The sequence below is a fragment of the Salmo salar genome, chromosome ssa02 (genome assembly GCF_905237065.1).
Source record: "Salmo salar chromosome ssa02, Ssal_v3.1, whole genome shotgun sequence".
NCBI lineage: Eukaryota > Metazoa > Chordata > Actinopteri > Salmoniformes > Salmonidae > Salmo > Salmo salar.
Window position 1 is genome coordinate 75,617,137 of NC_059443.1, and position 19,674 is coordinate 75,636,810.

Genomic DNA, 19,674 nt, shown 5'->3' on the forward strand with positions numbered 1-19,674 from the left:
CCCTCAAATAACATTAACTTTAAAGAGTTTTAGCTAGCTAGATAACCAATAGTCTGATTAATCAGGCTGTAATACACGATGAATTGGTATAAACAGCCTAAGACATTTGTGTTAAAAATCCTGTGTAAATGTTTCAGGATGTTGAATAAAACTACATTTAAACTTACTCTACCGGTTGTCTGTGCGGTTGTCCTTCTGCTGCCCGAAATTTGAGACAAAATATCCACAGGAAATGACTGTTTACTGACTTGTTAGGTTCAGTATTTGGTTGGTACCGTGGTAAAGAGTTTTATATTGGTTACTCAGTTCTTTGGTAAAATAAATTTTACATTGGATATTAAGTTCTCTCGTCAATAGCTATTGAACCAAGCATGCCATGCCAATGAAAATTGAAGGCTATATTCTGAGTCAAGGTAGGATGGAGAACAATCCATGCCTTTGTTTTATTTTTTAAAAGATTTAAATCTGAATATCCAATATAAAATTAACTTAACCTCGGTACCTACAGGCTCTCTAATAAGTTCCTGTGGATATTTTGTCTCAAATTTCAAGCAGCATTAGGACAAACCGCACAGACAACAGGTAGAGTAAGTTTAAATGTAATTTCATTGAACATTTTGTCTCGTAAGGAATATTTACATAATTTCACACAAATGTCAAAGGCTGTCTAGCTATACCAATTAATTGTGTATTACAGCCGATCAGACTAGATAATGAAGTGAGAAAAATGATCATGGAAAGTCAAAACACCCTGAATATAAGGTCCCAAAACAACGAGTAAATATACAAAATGGCGCTTCTTGACGCTTACGTCTCTTTTATTCAAATAAAACTATTTCTAGAGATGCAATATGCATAGCAGATGATTAGATTAAGTTGTCTAGGGCAGTGGTTCCCCAACTGTGGAGGGGTCGCCACAGGTTTTTCTTATTTTATAAACTCAGTCCAGCTTTAAACACTTACTCTTAAAAATTGTAATCTCTAAATTAGGTAGTATATCATCAGTTCCTCTTGTCGTGTTAGTCACTACAGCCCTTAGAGAACTATTTATAACTTGTCAGAAATGTCCAGATCAAGTAGCCCATGTCAGCTAACGTTTTTTCATTTAGATTTTTTAGCCCATAAATAGTCATTTTTTTGTCACTCAAATATCACATGAACACACATTAGATATGGTAAAATGTATAGAATGGCAAGAAATGTGCTTTACAACTGCAAAATAGTCTTTGCACGCCATGACAACATGTGTAGAATTGCAGGAAATAAGCTTAAAACCTGCAAAGGTTTGGGACCCCTGGTCTAGAGATACAACAGCTAGTCATGATAGCTGTCAGCATTTTTCTGACAGCTCCGTACGTAAACACCCTTTCAGAATACAACTTGGACTGTGTCGTTATTCTAGAAATAAACCTACGTCGTATTTCACGTGCTTTCAGCGCCACGGAGCGTAAACTACGCCCCAAACCAGGCGTAACTTCTGTCAAGAATACGGCCTACGGGGCTACAAACAAACAACCTAGCTAACTAGCTACTAACGTTAGCCTGCTACCGTCCCCCAGCTACCGTGCGCAATGACAACAGGGAGTGCCCATGCCCCTGAAAAACACCGTTAATATACCACCAAGGAGCACAGAGAACGAAAACACAAGATGTGCAATAAACTGCAAATCAGGTAACGTAAATACAGAGAATATTCATCTTCCCGTGCGCCCGCACCGGCGACAGGCCTGTGATAAGACAGCCCATGCCCCGCTAGGCACCTCGCGCACTGACACCAACCGAAATACTGCACCGAGTGTGGTTCTGAGTGTTTTATCGGATTCCTGAGATTTAATGCCTTCGTTTACCATACCGGTATCGGTGGAGAGACACCCCAAAACACGTTTATTTACCTTCTTCTGTCGGTTGTCAGCGCGCGCAGGTCTTCCTCACCCCTGAATCCAGAACAAACAGCCCAATTCGACGTCATTGACGTCCGACGCAGGGGGAACGTCAAGACGTCGTTCGGAGGAATGTCACCTCTCCACGAACGAATCCCCCTGTCCTCTCCCTACCTGTCTCCCGGAACATGCAATACCATGCAATAACTTCAAACACTGAAAAATATTATAGACCATTTCCCAATATACAGTGGTCTGCATAAATGGCCATACATAGCATCACAATTAATTGCCCTATTGACGCGTAACCACACACTTTCAATGGACTGGATAATTTATTATGATAGATTATAAACAATTGCATAATTTCACCTTCTATAAATCACATAATCGTATAAACTATAGGTTCTTAATACTCGTACAATAAACTCATATTATGGTAAATTCTACCTTGAAGAAATGCAATTAATTCCACCTTTAGTGGAGTGAGCCCTCCACCTAGTGGTCATTCAATCACAAGTATGGTAGTATCAAAGAGGAAGAGGCGAAGTGAGAGGTTTACTCCGCCCAAAATTTGTACACGAAAATAAGGCCACGAAGTGAGAAATGTTTGTTTTGAGGTAAATTAGTGTCGACTTTGGTCAACAAAACATGTAATTGCTAATTTGCTACGTGAGGTTTATTTGATCAAATAGAAGTTTGTTATTGGTTAAATTGTTCATGAATGCACTGATATGGACGCACATGGCAAAACATTTTTATTGGAGTTGTGCCTGTTGTCATAGCGATAGAAGACTCATCATGGATATAAACCGTTTTAGCATTGCCATTGAAGGCTTCCACCATTTTAAAGTAGCCATCTGGTTGGTGATTCCTATGAGTTGGGAGCTGTCCTCTATTGAAGAACAAAAAAATAACTACTTCGTAATGGAGATAGCCTCAATGGCGCCGCCCATGCCCTCACATACACTATAATGGCACAGATACAATGATGAATCTGCTATCTATCTCTATGGACTGTTCACACATTTATCTGCCCTGACATTGGCTAAGAGGGTTGGGCCAGCAACCAAAATGTCGCTGGTTCGAATCCCAGAGCCGGCAAGGTGGAAAAATCAGCCGTTCTGCCAATGAGCAAGACGGTTAACCCCCAACAACAACTACTCCCGGGACGTGGATGTCGATTAAGGCAAGTCCCCACACATCTCTGATTCAGAGGGGTTGGGTTAAATGCGGAAGACACATTTCGGTTGAATGCATTCAGTTGTGCAATTGACGAGGTATCCCCCTTTCCCTTCCCACCTGATCTCGACTTCTCCCACCTGTCTTATCTTTGAGGACATGTATTTCCTTTGTTAAAGCGGTCACTCAAATATCTTGTCAATATAATAGACAATCTTTGGTAGTGTCAATCCTGAGTTCAGGTCTTTCAGATCAAAATTATAGGGACAGGCGGTGTCTGATCCTACATTGAACAAAAATAGAAACGCAACATGTAAATTGTTGGTCCTATGTTTCCTGAGCTGAAATAAAAGATCCCAGAAATGTTCCATAAGCACAAAAAGCTTAAATCACTTAAATTTTGTGCACAAATTTATTTACATCCCTGTTAGTGAGCATTTCTCCTTTGCCAAGATAATCCATCCACCTGACAGGTGTGGCATATCAAGAAGCTGATTAAACAGCGTGATCATTACACCGGTGCACCTTGTGCTGGGGACATTAAAAGGCCACTCATGTGCAGTTTTGTAACAACACCACACTTCAGTTCAAGGCATTCAGTTGTACAACTGACTAGTTATCTCCCTTTTTTAATGTCAAAGTTGTAAAAAGAGCACCCCATGGTGGAAGTGGGGTTATGGTATGGGCTGGCATAAGCTATGGACAACGAACACAATTGCATTTTATCGATGGAAATTTGAATGCAGAGATACCCTGACGAGATCCTGTGGTCCATTGTCGTGCCATTCATCCGCTGCCATCACCTCATGTTTCAGCATAATGCAAGGCCCGTGTCGCAAGAATCTGTTCACAGTTCCCGGAAGCTGAAAATGTTCAAGTTCTTCCATGGCCTGCATACTCACCAGACATGTCACCCATTGAGCATGTTTGGGATGCTCTGGATTGACGTGTGCAACAGCTTGTTCCAGTTCCCGCCAATATCCAGCAACTTCACACAGCCATTGAAAAGGAGTGGGACAACACTCCTCAGGCCACAATCAACAGCCTGATCAACTCTATGTGAAGATGTGTTGCGCTGCATGAGGCAAATGGAGGTCACACCAGATAGGGACTGGTTTTCTGATCTACACCCCTACCTTTCTTTTAAGGTATCTGTGACCAACAGATGCATATCTGTATTCCCAGTCATGTGAAATTCATTTGGCCCTAATCTATGGATTTATTTAAATTCACTGATTTCCTTATATGAACTGTACCTCAGTAAAATCTTCAAAATCGTTGCATGTTGCATTTCATTTTTGTTCAGTATATTACACTTGATGCATACAGCCCACTTGTTCCTTCCTTTTAGTTGACTCATGGTCGTCACGGTCAACAAGATTGTATTATGCAGAATGCAGTGTATTATGCAGAATGCAGTGTTACATTAAGACAATACCTTAAAGTAGCAGAAATAACAAAGCCTGCTCCTGTTTCGGTAAAAAGCCAAGGGATGGGACTGCAGAAATATAACCACTCAAATTCATAGAGCTATGGATGCAAGGACTGACCATCCATGATTTCAAAATTATAGTTTTAAACATTGGATTAAAACAGGCGTATATTTTGGGTTCTGATAAGGAATGACAACTGAACTAAAAGCTCATGGAGGCGTTTAGAAGTTGTGTCCTTCATGTATTAATGGTACAGGTTCATTTAGTTATGTTCTTTATGTATTAGTGGGTACAGGTTCATTTAGAAGTTGTGTCCTTCATGTATTAATGGTACAGGTTCATTTAGAAGTCCAAAAATGTATGTAGTAACTGCCGAACGCCCTTTTAAACAACATACTACTTTGATTAGGGAAAGGGGGATACCTAGTCAGTTATACAACTGAACGTATTCAACTGGAATACGTCTTCAGCATTTAACCCCAACCCATCAGAATCAGGTGTGGGGGGCTTCCTTTAAATCGACGTCTTCGGCGCCCGGGGAACAGTGGGTTAACTGCCTTGCTCAGGGGCAGAACGACAGATTTTTACCTTGTCAGCTCGGGGATTCGATCCAGCAACCTTCCGGGTTACTGGCCCAATGCTCTTACCACTGCCTGCAGCCATCCTGCCACACCCAATGTGAATGATTGGGTTTACAGTGTAGTGTTAAGGTTGTCCTGAGCCTTTTAACCATGTGTGTAAATGAAGAATTTGACAACTTGACCTTATTCTAATCTAAACCCAGATCAGCCAGTCTGTTTGTGCAATCATGCTGACTAATTGGTTGTCATGTGTCTTGACAACAGCAATGGAATTGTCAAGAGCACAAAGAGATCGGAGACCAGGCCAGCAGAAATCAGCTCAACAATGAAACCAAACCAACAGAAACATTTTAAACATTTATTCTCATCTGTCCAAAAAAGAACATAGATGACAACAGCAACCATCTGTAAAACTAAATCCTGCCCCGTCTTTCAATCTAAACACACCAACAAATACATTTCAAATAAGTTTTGCACGTTTGGGAGGAGTCGATAAGAGACGAACCAATCAGCTCGGACTTCCTAGGAATCTAGCTATGACAGACAGGGAGCGTGTCCAGGAGTAATACCAGGTAGGGGGTGTGTCATATCAATAACACTACGTTCACGGTCCTCTACCCACTGAAACATGGTCAAAATATCCCAACGTAGCCCGACAGATTCAAAGGCACAACAAAAAAAGTCTACTTACACAGAAGAGAAAGTATATATGAAAACAGACGTATCAGAAGTATATTAGTGAGTCTCGGTTCTGAATGGAGGAGGGCGGGATGTACAGTAAGTATAAATGAATCTGATTGGCTGTTTGTGGGAGGGGTAGAGTGGGATTGGCTGGACAGGGGAGAGAGGGCTGTATTAATTGGTCCAGAGGGAGGTCAAAGGGTCATTGAGGGTAAAGGTCACTCTATGACGACCACGTCAGCGTCCTCGTCTTTCTTCTCTACCGCCACACCCTCATCCTCTCCTCCCACTCCTTCATCCTCCTCTTCCTCTCCCAGCTCTCCTTCCACTCCCTCATCCTCCTCTCCAAACTCATCTCCAACTTCAAACCCTTCCTCCTCTTCCTCTCCTCCCTGCTCCAGCTCTCCCTCAGCCTCACCCTGCGTCTCCCCCTCACCCTGCGTCTCCCCCTCTCCTCCCGCTAGTTTCTCTACTTGCGCCTCCTCCTCCACTCCATCTGCTACCGCCACTCCTCCCTCCTCCATCTTCTCCTCCTCTACCCCATCAGCACCGGTGGCCGCCTGCGATGTCTCTGGCCCCGCCTCTTCCTTGATGGTCTCCGCCAGGCTCTCATTGGTCAGCTCAGCCTCTGACACCTCCATAGTCATTGAGTCCTCTGGGTCCTGGTCGTCCTGGTTACCGAGGAAGGGGTTCTCACCCTGCAGAGGAGAGAGGAAGGGCAGGGTCAGAGAGTGAGTGCGTGAGGCACAGAGAGTCAGTGTTTCGGGGGGGGGTTCTGTGAGAGATAGGCATGTGTGTGTGTACCTTGAGGTAACTCTCCAGCTTCTTTCCGATGATTTTGTGGTTGAGGATGCTGCGAGCCACTGACAGACTGGCCCTCTTCGACTGCTCCATCATACCCTAGGGTCACGCAGAAGGCAAAGGTCACACAGTGATCAGTAGGGAAAAGGTCAGGGAGGGTACAGCAAAAAATAAAATTTAAAAACGGCTTGTTCCTCCAAATCTTCAGTATCCAACTATCCATGCTCCCTGCCAATCTCAACCAAGCAGGGTTTATGTAGGCCTGATTACCCACTGTGAGCATGCTACTGCAGAGAGGATGGACATATGCGTTTTGAGACATGAGCCGAGGCGTCTAGTTAGCTGGAGAACACCAAACAGCTAGTTGCCAAAAAGGACCACAATGGTGTTTTATCCTCGATAATTACCTGCTGGAGCAGCGTTCTACTTTTGTGTAGTGACCTGGTATCATCCAGCCCTACAGTCAATATAAACTGAGCTGTGTAGTGACCTGGTATCATCCAGCCCTACAGTCAATATAAACTGAGCTGTGTAGTGACCTGGTATCATCCAGCCCTACAGTCAATATAAACTGAGCTGTGTAGTGACCTGGTATCATCCAGCCCTACAGTCAATATAAACTGAGCTGTGTAGTGACCTGGTATCATCCAGCCCTACAGTCAATATAAACTGAGCTGTGTAGTGACCTGGTATCATCCAGCCCTACAGTCAATATAAACTGAGCTGTGTAGTGTACTGACCTTGCGGTTGAAGTTGTGGTCGGGGGACTTGAGGTGTTTCTGTATGACGTAAAACTGCATGGGGATGAAGAGGTCACAGGCTGCACAGTGGGCTGCCTCCACCTTCTTCATGAAGTGTTCCATACCCAACTCTGTTACAGAGGGAGAGACACAGGGAAATAGTTTGACCAGCATAAAAGAAAACACAGAAAAAGCCTTTACAAATCCACCCTGTTCCACAGAAGAGTAGCACACAGACATACAGCATGTACACACCCCACACACACAGCACGTACACAACATGGTTTCCGTTAGGAAAACGTAGCGCCGGACATTTGACCGGCAGCATTTTCATCTACCGGACATTTAAAGAAATGTACCAGACCCATATGCATTGGTTGCATTACCTGATTAGGACGTCCGCCCACGGTTTCCAGAAATAAATAATAATTACATTTAGATGGTAATTATCACTTAACCGAACATGTAACTCAGATGCAATTTGAAGATGATAGAATACATAGGCGGGGTGTCCATAAGGCTAGGGGGATGCGTTCCCCTAAAGTACATTTTAATTGCCAAAATGATGTCCTAATTAGCTTACAAATGAGCTTTTTATTGATATGTTGTTTGTCAGCAGAGTAGGCTACCATGTAAATGTTGTCCTATTAAAAAAGGTTCTGCTAATGTCTCCAGTCATCTAAAGTCTGGTAGAATTGCATGAAATGTGTTTCTGAAAAGGCCAACATTTTCCTGTGTAAAGAAAGGAGAAAACAAATGTATGATATATAGCCTGTGTCTACTCTAAGGCCTACTATTAGGCTAAATGATGTCTATCTAATCATCACATTAGGAACAGTAAGCTCTATAAAACACTCGTCTGCAAATGCGAGAATGCATGGAATGTTTTATTGTAAATGTGAATTTTTAAAGGTGAAAATTTGCTTCTCCAAACTTGAAACCTGAAAGTGGATTTGAAAACCAATAGAACAGGAGAAAAGGGCTACTGGTTTCAATAGGAAGTCTATCAAATAACTGTCTGCACATTTGGTTGGATTTTGGCTACTTTGAAGCAAGGTAAGACATGCCTCAATATGTAGGAACAAAATATTTCAAAAGAATGAAGCATATGTTTTCAAGATTCATACAGCCTCCAGCTCATTACAAAGTAGTTTGTTGTTGAGTCTTATTAAACGGACATGTTTTACTCCAGCAGCAACAAACAGCTGTCTGAGCTTGACCAGCAGTTTATCCACTGGTATTCCCATCAATGAAAAAGTTAAAATGCATTGTCACAATGGGATTCTTTGTTTTCTCCTGGGCGGGGGGGCGGGCAATAGCCTGCTATTAGCGACTAACAGAAACCCTGGTAGACACCACATAAACACACTGCTGTCCTTACGCCTGGTGAGGTCCTGTTCCTTGTAAACTTGACAGATAGCAGCACAGTGGTTCTCCATCTGACTGGTCCTCTGCTCTGTCTTCTTATACTTGTTGTTCAGGTACTCCTGGTATGTACACACACACACACACACAGTAAGAGGGGGGTTCCGCTCAAAACACATGGGAATCTTACAGAAGATTGAGTGCGTGTGAATGTCCCCATCTGCATGTGTCTGCCTGTGTGTATGCCTTTGAGTGTGTGTATGTCCGTCTGCATGCGTCTGCCTGTGTGTCCACCTTTGATTGTGTGTGTGTGTGTGTCTACCTGTAAGAAGTCTGTGGTGGGTTTGGACAGCTGACTGGACAGGAACTTGAAGTGATCTTTGTGGAACTTGCTCTCCAGGTGGGCTGCCATGTCCTCGTGGTAGAATGAACGGAACTTACACACCGAGCACGCAAACGTCACCCTGTCGACCACACAGAACAACAGTCAGACCACAAGCCTGCCGGCCCAATCAGAGGCTGATATGTTGGAAGGTGTGGTGAGTGAAACTACAGCTAAGTGGTTAGTGTTGAGTAATGCATTATCCCCCCCATCCATTCACAGAGAAAAGACTACAGGAGGTCATTCTGCCCTCACCGAGTATATTTAGGAAAAGAAGGAATGAGAGGAGAGAGAGGGAGGGGAGAGAGCGGGGAGGGAGAGAGGAAAGAAGACAGGTCATTCTGCCCTCACCGAGTACATACAGGGCCTTCAGAAAGTATTCACCACTTGACTTGTTCCACATTTTGTTGTGTTACAGCCTGAATTTAAACGGATGACATTTAAAAAAAAAAAATGTATTGTCACTTGCCTGCACACAATGCCCCATAATGTCATAGTGGAATGATGTTTCATGAAACTTTTACAAATGCATTTAAAAATGAAAGCTGAAATATCTTGGGTCAATAAGTATTCAACCCTTTGTTATGGCAAGCCTAAATAAGTTCAGGAGTAAACATGTGCTTAACAAGTCACATAGTAAGTTGCATGGACTCAGTGTGCAACAATAGTGTTTAACATGATTTTTGAATGACTACCTCATCTCTGTACCGCACACGTACAATTATCAATTAGGTCACTCAATCGCGCAGTAAATTTAAACCACAAAGACTAGGGAGGTTTTCCAATGACTCAAAGGGCACCGATTGGTAGATTAAAAAAGGCATACGCTGAATATCCCTTGGAACAGGGTGAAGTTTTTAAATATACTTTGGATGGTGTATCAATACATCCTGTCACTAGTAAGATACAGGCGTCCTTCCTAACTCCGTTTCTGGAGAGTAAGGAAACCGCTCAGGGATTACACCATGAAGTCAATGGTGACTTTTACAGTCACAGAGCTTAATAAGAGAAAACTGAGTATGGATCAACAAACGTTACTCCATAATATTAACCTAACTGAAAAAGTGAAAAGGAAGACTGTACAGAATTTAAATATTCCAAAAACATGCATCCTGTTTGCAACAAGGCACTAAAGTAATACTGCAAAAATTGTGGCAAAGCATTTCACTTTTTGTCCTGAATACAGTGTTGTTTGGGACATATCCAACACATTACAGAGTACCACTCTCCATATTTTCAAGCGCAGTGGTGGCTGCATCATGTTATGGGTATGCTTGTATTAAGGACTGGGGAATTTTTCTGGATAAAAAGAAACTGAATGGAGCTAAGCACATGCAAAATCCTAGAGGGAAACCTGGTTCAGTCTGCTTCCAACAGACACTGGGAGAGGAAATCACCTTTCAGCAGGACAATAACCTAAAACACAAGGCCATATATACACTGGAGTTGCTTACCAAGAAGACTGAATGTTCCTGAGTCACAGTTTTGACATAAATCTGCTTTCAAATCTATGGCAAGACCTGAAAATGGTTGTCTAGCAATGATCAACAAGCAAGTTGACAAAGGTTATTCTAACATGTATTGAACGGACAAAAAAGAGAATTAAATCCATTTTAATCCCACTTTGTAACAAAATGTGGAAAAAGTCAAGGGGTATGAATCCTTTCCAAAGGCACTGTATTTAGGAAAAGAAGATTCCGTATAATAACTCTGACCTCTGAGAAAGAGAAGATATGTAAAGGAGAGACAGAAAAGGAAGAAAATTAGATGAAGAGAAATTAAGAGATGTATTTTGTAATAACTGACCTCTGGGTTTGACTTTTGGGTGTTAGTGTGACCCCTGACCTTTCCAGGAAGCCGCCCCTCTTCCTCCTGTTTTTGGGGACCTTGTCCTGGGGAGGAGTCTGTTTCCCTGTCTGGAGCTTCTTCTTCATCTGAGAGATCTCCTCCTGCATCGACACCACTGGGGAGAGAAGAGAGGTTCTAGTTGGAGCGGAAGACGGTTGGAGAGGTGAGGCGAAGATAGGAGGGGAGACTGGGAAAGAGCGAGGGAGAAGGAGAGAAGGTTTTCGTGTTGGAATGGAAAGAAGGAGGTGGTGACAGGGAAGCGGGCAAGAGAGGGAAGCAAGGAGAGGGGCAGTCTATTGAAAATTACATCTAGAGTTGTGAAACGTCACCCAGCTTCAATAAAAGATGGGCGGAGCAGGAAAGAGAGACTAGGTAGGTTTGCATTGACCCAGGTTCATTTGACAAAAGCAATACAGCAAAAAAAAATGTATACGGAAAACGGCAGCTATAGGAGAAATGTTCTCTGCTCAACAATCTCTTTAGTCCAATTTCTTTATAGCAGCAAATTAAACTTTTCCAAAGTATACTTTTTAAGGTATGCGGGGCATGTGATGTCATCACTTAACTATAAGCTCGACTCCACATTTAATTCTAAATGCTTGTTAAATCAAGCTTACTTCATTTTTCAATTTATATTATTTTCACTGCATCAAGGATAGCGTACACAGACGTTTCTGCTTTTGCAGCCTTCAGTGTGTAGGTAAAAAAAAATAATACATCTTCAAAACAGCATTTGTAGGGAACAACCGATGAGCAGCAGGTGCTTCTAATCAGTGTTGCCACTCATCTGCCAATCAGGGACGAGGCTTCTCTGGTCTTTCCGTTTCACCATCCAATTATTTCAGATCTACAGGACTGCAAGTTTCACCATGGCGACACATTGGCACATGAGAATTATTAGAATATGGCTCATTAGTCAATTATTGCATTCTATCCATGCTGGCTTTCACATGCTACCTGAGACATGAAACATAGGTGGGAGGGCAGACAGGCTACCTGAGACATGAAACAGAGGTGGGAGGGCAGACAGGCTACCTGAGACATGAAACATAGGTGGGAGGGCAGACAGGCTACCTGAGACATGAAACATAGGTGGGAGGGCAGACAGGCTACCTGAGACATGAAACAGATAGGTGGGAGGGCAGACAGGCTACCTGAGACATGAAACATAGGTGGGAGGGCAGACAGGCTACCTGAGACATGAAACATAGGTGGGAGGGCAGACAGGCTACCTGAGACATGAAACATAGGTGGGAGGGCAGACAGGCTACCTGAGACATGAAACAGATAGTTGGGAGGGCAGACAGGCTACCTGAGACATGAAACATATAGTTGGGAGGGCAGACAGGCTACCTGAGACATGAAACATATAGTTGGGAGGGCAGACAGGCTACCTTAGACATGAAACAGATAGTTGGGATGGCAGACAGGCTACCTGAGACATGAAACAGATAGTTGGGATGGCAGACAGGCTACCTGAGACATGAAACATAGGTGGGAGGGCAGACAGGCTACCTGAGACATGAAACAGATAGTTGGGATGGCAGACAGGCTACCTGAGACATGAAACAGATAGGTGGGAGGGCAGACAGGCTACCTGAGACATGAAACAGATAGGTGGGAGGGCAGACAGACTAAATGGATCATAGAAACACTTCCAAGACACTAGATGGGAATGTGTTGTTTGTTTCTATGGCAACACAGTTGAATGGAAACACACCGTAGCAGGCTATTGTCCCATCTCATTACAATGTTTTCTAAATGTTCACTAATTATCATTACTTTAAATCACTGGGCAAGTTCATGGAAACTATTGATAGTCATTTTGTGAGGAGGAGACCAGGGGCCAGTTGGTGATGAAGAGGAGACCAGGGGCCAGTTGATGATGAAGAGGAGACCAGGGGCCAGTTGATGATGAAGAGGAGAACAGGGGCCAGTTGATGATGAAGAGGAGAACAGGGGCCAGTTGATGATGAAGAGGAGACCAGGGGCCAGTTGATGATGAAGAGGAGACCAGGGGCCAGTTGATGATGAAGAGGAGAACAGGGGCCAGTTGATGATGAAGAGGAGAACAGGGGCCAGTTGATGATGAAGAGGAGAACAGGGGCTAGTTGATGAAGAGAGGATAGTAGGAGGTCTAATAACAGAGGATAAGATGAATCCATCTTACCTTTCTCTCCATCAGCCGGGGCTTTGGTTGCCTGGAGAGGAGAGAAACAAAATGAGTACTGAACCACACACACGGTTAACACAGATGTGTTAGTTAAGGCACAGCAGCTGGGGTCCTCACCTCATTTTCTTCACCATTGTTCTCTGCTGGTTCTGTCAGAGAGAGAGACAGAAAGACAGTCAAGTCAGACAGTGCATAGGGGTAGTTTGTGTGTGTGGACATTGTCTTCTGTGCTCTGTGTGTGTGTGGTACCTTCAGCGGTCTCTCCACCTGTGCTCTCTGTCTTGTTCATCTTGGACTCTGGTTCATCTGCTGCGGTCAGTGTCTGTTTTCTCTTCTTCTGACCGTCACGCTGACCACCACCAGGCTGCTGCTGCTGCTGGGGGACATCATCATCACATTGGTGACGTGGCCAGTGACTCTCTGCTTCTTCAAAGTCAAATATCATGAAAACGTGATTGCTGACATGCAAAACATTTTGGGACTATCAGTGGACTAAAAACTTTAACTTGGATCCCTTCACCATTGCTATAATAGACTTTTCAATAGATTCTCAAAAGGAACTTTCAGTGGACTCCCCTACACATCTCCACTATTACCATGAGGCCTCCATCAGGGGCAGAAACAGGCTAAATAAAACCATAAGATTAAAATCCAGAGAAAGGACATTATAATGGAGTTTGGTCCAGATCTCTGCTGGGTGGTGTTGGTAGGGGCCACTATTTCTTGGAGCAGGGCAGTTTCCTTTCAATGGGAGGGGGACAGTTCGGTTCAATCAGAGGCATTTGTGGCAATATTGAATAGGGACTGGGGGCGATAGAATGATGACCAAACTATGAGTTTGAGGGGGGGCGAGGGGGAGCGTTGCTGTCAATGTGTTGGTTGTCATGTCAATTATATCCACACCTCCCCAGTCCCTTGGCGCTGTAGGCAGGGTAGGGGAGTGTTTAGGGGGTTGATGAACAGGGGTGGGGTTGGTAGGTCATCATGCCCTGCTGTGGGGCTGGCAGACTGGCGGGCAGTACGGTAGGGTACTTACTCGGTTGAGGGGCCTCTTGCGCCCGCGCTGGTGGCCTCCCTGGGGGCCCCCTCCAAAGTGGCGCCCTGGGAAGTCCTGGTGCCCAGGGACCCGGCCCTGTTGAGCGGACTGGTGGAAGGCCCCGGTCTGGGGGGGCATGCGGTGGCCCAGGAGGGATGGGAGCTTGCCCCTACCCCCGGGGGAGTGACCGCCACCTCCCCGGCCTCCTCCTCTTCCACCCATCCTACCACCTCCTCCACCCATGTGAGTGGGGTCGGATCTGCGGCCTCCAAACCCTCCGCGGCCTCCCCCCCTTCTCGGGGAGCGCTGGCCTGCTCCGGCCCAGCTTCCTCCTCCTTGGCCACTGGAGAAGGAGTCTCTCATGTTCTGCCTCTGCATCTTAGCAGCTCCGTAGGAGGAGGAGCTGTCAAAGCCTGAGCCTAGACCACCACCTCCTCCGAAGCCTGAAGCTCTTTGGGTCATGTCCCCTCGGCCATCGCCGTAACCATAGCTACCGGATCTGTAGAGATCCCGGGAGGGGAGGGAGGAGGGGCCCCGCGAGTCGAAGGACTCGTATTGGTCAAACCTGCGAAAAGGGGGGAGGGAGTGGTAGAACGAGCAGAGAGTGAGGGAGGGAATCTCTCTTCCCCTCCTTTTACTCCTCTCTCTGACATGTTTCCCCCCAAGATGATGAGCCACATTAGTGATGTCATAATGATGCAGAATGTTTCTGCCAATCCCAACGCTGCAGAGTCTTGAGGTAGGCATTCACGGCAGGAAGGCTTTTCTCTGTCAACATTTGGTTTACACACATTTGAGCATTCCCCATGTCTCATCCACCTCACCCTTCTCTCTGAGTTCAAAGGGGGGTGGTTGGTACCCAAGTAGTGGGGGGGGGGGTTTACCCCCTTTCTAGTCAAGATGAGGTAGAGTGTCTCACCGTGTGGGGTGGAGGTGGGGACAGAGCTGGAGCTGTACAGAATATCAGGGTTGGTTCATGGGTCACAGAGACAGACAGACAAGAGCAGCCTTATAGAAACAGGACTGTTCCATGTGGCAAATTGTATGTGGGTGTGATTAGACTGTACCACAATACAGCGAGGAGGGGGGGGCATTTGATTGGTGTTCCTTGTGTATTTACAGGGTGGGGGCTCAGCCAAAATATGACCTTCACTCGTTCTCTCCCCCCTCCCTCGAGCAACCTCCCGCTCAGACACAGAGAGTCAGGATGAGGTGGACATGTTGGTGTATTTGTCTGTTCTGAGTCAGATAGCTCAGACAGGAGAGTGCATTTGGGGGATCTGTGGGTGCTGCACATCTACCTCCATGACACAGGGGGGGGGCAGTATACTATAACAACCTGCTGCTGACTTCCCTGTGTCTGGGATCTGCGACTGTGGTGGTGAGGGATCTACCTGGGTATATGAATGGGAATCCATAACCATGACAGTATAATGAAGACAAACCAAACTACACCCAGGACAACATACTGGGTGGGAGGAGCCAGGTAGAGGCTCATCTGGATAGTTATTATCATTATTTCAACAACAGTTAAAACCCTCTAACTACAGCTTCTGGTTTAGACTAAACCTACTTGTGTTACCCAAACTAACCGACTGGAATCGGAACAATAGACTACTTATCCTTAACATGCTATGTTTTAGCAAATTGAAGCAATACGTATCCTAGAGGTTTGAAAATCCCTCGAAAAATAAAAATGGTTCCCAATTCTACAAAATCAACCTTATGAGTTTACCCTTTAAATCAAAATGTTTCCCCAACCGAAAATACACTGGATATTTACCCTGTAACCCTTACCGTTACATCCTAGTCGTGTCCAGGGGGAGGGGCTAGCTAAGGAGGGAGGGGACAGGAAAGATGTGGGTGGTATGTAGTGATTACAGGGAGAGGCTGTGGCAGCAGAATTGTGAGGTGAATAAAGCAGGGAGAGAGAGAGGCTGTGGCAGCAGCATTGTGAGGTGAATAAAGCAGGGAGAGAGAGAGGCTGTGGCAGCAGCATTGTGAGGTGATTAAAGCAGGGAGAGAGAGGCTGTGGCAGCAGCATTGTGAGGTGATTGAGAGTGATGGGGGTGTGAAGAGAAAGGGGGATTGATATGGAAAACAGCTAGCTGCAGATGTGTGGAAAACACAGGAGAGGTGCAGATCACATGATTGAGAGTGTGTGTATGTATAGTGTTGAAAAGGCAGACTACACAACTGTGTGAAAGTGTGTGATTGATCTTGAGTGCAAAGCGGTGTATGTGGAGAGTTGAAACCGGGGGAGTGTTAAAGTGTTGGCTTGCTTCAGTTCGGCTGGTGCTAGCTATAATAGTCGGCGAGGTGAACTGAACGAGTGTGGTCGCATACTCCCTTAAAAGACCTTCGCTTGAAAAATGAGAAAAACACGGCAATAGTTTGTCCATTTTGAGGCACTGTAGCCAGTATACACTCCCTCAAAATAGTCAAGAGTTAATCTAATAACTCATGGAATATCAAATGTTTACTTTTTTTGCAGAGGAGATAGTCAATTTTACATCTAAGATGTCTTGAGCAGTATTTCTGCATGAAAGAATGCGCTTGAAAACCAGTCATCTCTCGTTGAATGACAGACTTTCCTGAAGAATCGATACTGTTTGCCAGAACAACCCGGGGGGAAATGTACCGAAGACCACAAAAATGTTGTCCTTTACCAGCCAGAAAGAAGTGTGTGCAGGTCAGCTAGAGATCTGTGTGTGTTACCTGTCGCTGCGCCCCCCGCCCTTCATGCCTCCCTCCAGCTGGGTCAGCATGTCAAGGCGTTGGTTGATCTTAGCGATGACAGCGTCTGCACTGGTCCCCGTCGACAACAGAGAGCTCCCAGAGAGACCCCTCTTGTGCCCCCCTCCATAGCCCCCCATCCCTGACATGGAGTCCTTGTAGCCCCCCCCATACGGGTCATAGTTGTCTGAGCCTGGGGGGGAGAGCAGAGATGGTTTTAAGGTGAGGATCACACAGTTTACAGGCAGGGGTATAGCTACCTGAATCAAAATGAGCCAAATCATAGGCTACCTCGTTTAAATTCCAATACATTTGATATGGGCGCCTTTGGCTAAGTGCATTTTGTAAATATGATAGGTCAACACAATCATGTTTAAAGCACAGGAGGCTGCTGAGGGGAGGACGGCACATAATGTCCAGGAACAGAGCGAAAGGAATGGCATCACACCTGGAAACGATGTGTTTGATACGTTCCACTAATTCCACTCCAGCCATTACCGTGTTACTGTTTATTCAACTAAAATCGCTGGCACATATTCTTGGGCAATTCAGATATGTAATGTTCTATACTGGTGTGAACAGGTAGAGTACGTTCTTTCTCTCTTACCTCGGCTCCCCGACCCTCCACCGCCTCCCCAACTCGAGTATCCTAACAGATTAAAGAGAGGTTTCAAATTAAAGGGTTATCTACAAGCACTCCAAAACGGGTTGTATAACGCAGTGTGGCATATCAGAATAACGTCCACACGCTAGCTAATGCATTCACAGGGGTGAACGTTTGACAACAAAGAAACTAGTTAGCCAGCTTCCTTAGCTGTAAGCTAACATCTAGCTAACATGTAGCTAGCTAACCAACTAACTTCGCTAACTAACGTTAGTTAACTAGTCGGCAACCTTGCACATTCACAACCCGTTTGGTAAAAAAAAAAACATTAGTTATACCGTTAACGGTGGCAATCATAGTTAGTTAGTACGTTAACGTTAGTTACATAAACTTGAAGGGCTGTGGGGAACGTATTCTCTGGAGGGAAATGTAGAAAAACGGGATATGGCGGCCATTTTATTAACGCCATTGTGGGTTCAAGTCGTGGCAGACGGACTCCATTTTAATGAGATTACACACTAAGACTGTGGCGTTCTCTTTCTTTATAGCCACAGCTATCTATGTATTACATGCATTACAGGTTCTGTAAAATGACCATGTGTAACATACAAAATAACGTTACTATTTTAGCTTGCTAGCCATCTTGAATGGCTAGTAATTAGCTCGCTAGCTAGCTGACGTTAGTAATATAACATCTTGAACATGAATAACCTAGTGAAAATATAAACCCATTGAAATATTTTGATACATACCTGAACTGTAGCCACGACCTTCCATAATTTGATGTTATGTTTTTGTTGTTTGCGGTTTTAAAAAGTATATATAAAGCTAGCTAATGTAGCCGTTAGCAAGGCAAACCAAGAACAACGGACACACCAGTGGGTGAATACGTTTAGCTAGGGTAACCAAACGACACCTCCTCGTTTCTCCCATTGGGTCATCCGAAAGCAGAACGCCACTCCCCATACTACTATTGGCTGATCATAAAACTCTACACTGTAATTGGTTATCCAGTCTGTCAGTTAACAAAAGCGAGTGACGGCAAAACAATGTTTCTAATCAGTTATTTTGAATAATCATAATTTTCTTTAACATATTTTATAGATTTTCCTTTTGAGAAAATATTAGAAATTAATTAGTAGTGTGCTATAAGCCTGGACAGCAGTGAATGAAACAGTCAGAGAGCACACAACATGTGCATAACAATAAATACGTATTTGTTTGTTTTTTACTTGCATCCTAGGCACAATAGACAGATAAAATAGAGCAGGCTACAGGTAACTATCCTTCATTATTTTAACAACCATAGTCTATATGACATTTAACTTAAAAATTATAAATTGATTGTTTGTATCCTGGATCCTAATTGGACGAGCAGTGGTCTAGCGCCTATGCCTGCTGACAGTTTCATATGAATTATCTCTGTGCCATCATAAGAATTTCATCATGTTCAAGTTGCTGTCCGAATCATCTCTTGTATTTATCTCATCTCGCACATATATTCCCCCTTGCTTATAGCCTAGCATTTATTTTGGTTTATACAATGACATTGTTGAATACTACTTTCTGATTGGCTTGAAGGGCATTGTAGAGCGTGCTTTATTTAAGCAATAAGAGGAGGTGTAGTGTATGGCCAATATACCACGACTAAGGGTTGTATTTAGGAACGCGGAGTGCATGGACACAGCCCTTAGCCATGGTATATTGGCAATATATCACAAACCCCAGCGGAGCCTTATTGCTATTATAAACTGGTTAGCTACGTAATTAGAGCAGTAAAAATAAATGTTTTATCATACCCATGGAATACGGTCTGATATACGGAATACCTGGGATAGGATATAGTAATCCTTCTAAGTCGCTCTGGATAAGAGCGTCTGCTAAATGAGGTAAATGTAAATATACCATGGCTTTCAGCCAATCAGAATTCAGACCACACCTTCCACGTCGTTCATTATTTTCCATTGTCTCCCTGCCCGACCTCAGAAACATGTTTCCCTTTAGAATGGCCAGCTCTGTACGGTTTTGTTCCCCCTCTGCCTCCTGTGGTGGAGGAGATCTTCCTGGGCTATACTCAGCCTTGTCTCAGGGTAGTAAGTTGGTGGTCAGTTGAATTCCCTCTGGTGGTGTAGGGGCTGTGCTTTGGCAAAGTGGGTGGAGTAATATCCTGCCTGGTTGGCCCTGTGGGCCACAGTGTCCCCTGACCCCCCTCCTGTCTCAGCCTCCAGTATC

The 19,674-nt window shown here is 44.5% G+C and overlaps 2 protein-coding genes across 12 annotated transcripts in view; both read right to left on the reverse strand.

The window, feature by feature from the left end:
- The window catches only part of LOC106594040 (bromodomain-containing protein 4), a 78,264-nt gene extending 76,214 nt beyond the window's left edge, over positions 1-2,050 (reverse strand). For 5 of the 8 annotated variants that reach the window (XM_045710091.1, XM_045710085.1, XM_045710089.1 and 2 more), the window contains exon 1: positions 1,893-2,050. The gene's annotated coding sequence lies outside the window, so the exon portion shown is untranslated. The remainder of the gene's footprint in view (positions 1-1,892) is intronic. The other 3 variants (XM_045710093.1, XM_045710077.1, XM_045710083.1) reach the window with 3 other exon arrangements.
- Positions 2,051-5,420: 3,370 nt separating this feature from the next.
- On the reverse strand, positions 5,421-18,348 carry LOC106597375 (A-kinase anchor protein 8-like). 4 transcript variants are annotated; one of them, XM_045710106.1, is made up of 13 exons: positions 18,195-18,348; positions 17,446-17,487; positions 16,821-17,031; positions 14,103-14,667; positions 13,316-13,436; positions 13,184-13,215; positions 13,064-13,094; positions 10,852-11,008; positions 8,986-9,127; positions 8,680-8,785; positions 7,299-7,429; positions 6,562-6,657; positions 5,421-6,455 (listed from the first exon to the last, which is right to left on the reverse strand). In XM_045710106.1, exons 1-13 carry the CDS (start codon positions 18,217-18,219, stop codon positions 5,976-5,978), a joined length of 2,139 nt encoding a protein of 712 aa, XP_045566062.1. In that variant the 5' UTR covers positions 18,220-18,348; the 3' UTR covers positions 5,421-5,975. The 4 variants fall into 4 exon arrangements, with proteins under 4 accessions (XP_045566062.1, XP_045566064.1, XP_045566057.1 ...); XM_045710108.1 differs by having other exon boundaries at positions 10,891-11,008; positions 13,316-13,442; XM_045710101.1 differs by having other exon boundaries at positions 13,316-13,442.
- Positions 18,349-19,674: the final 1,326 nt, after the last annotated feature.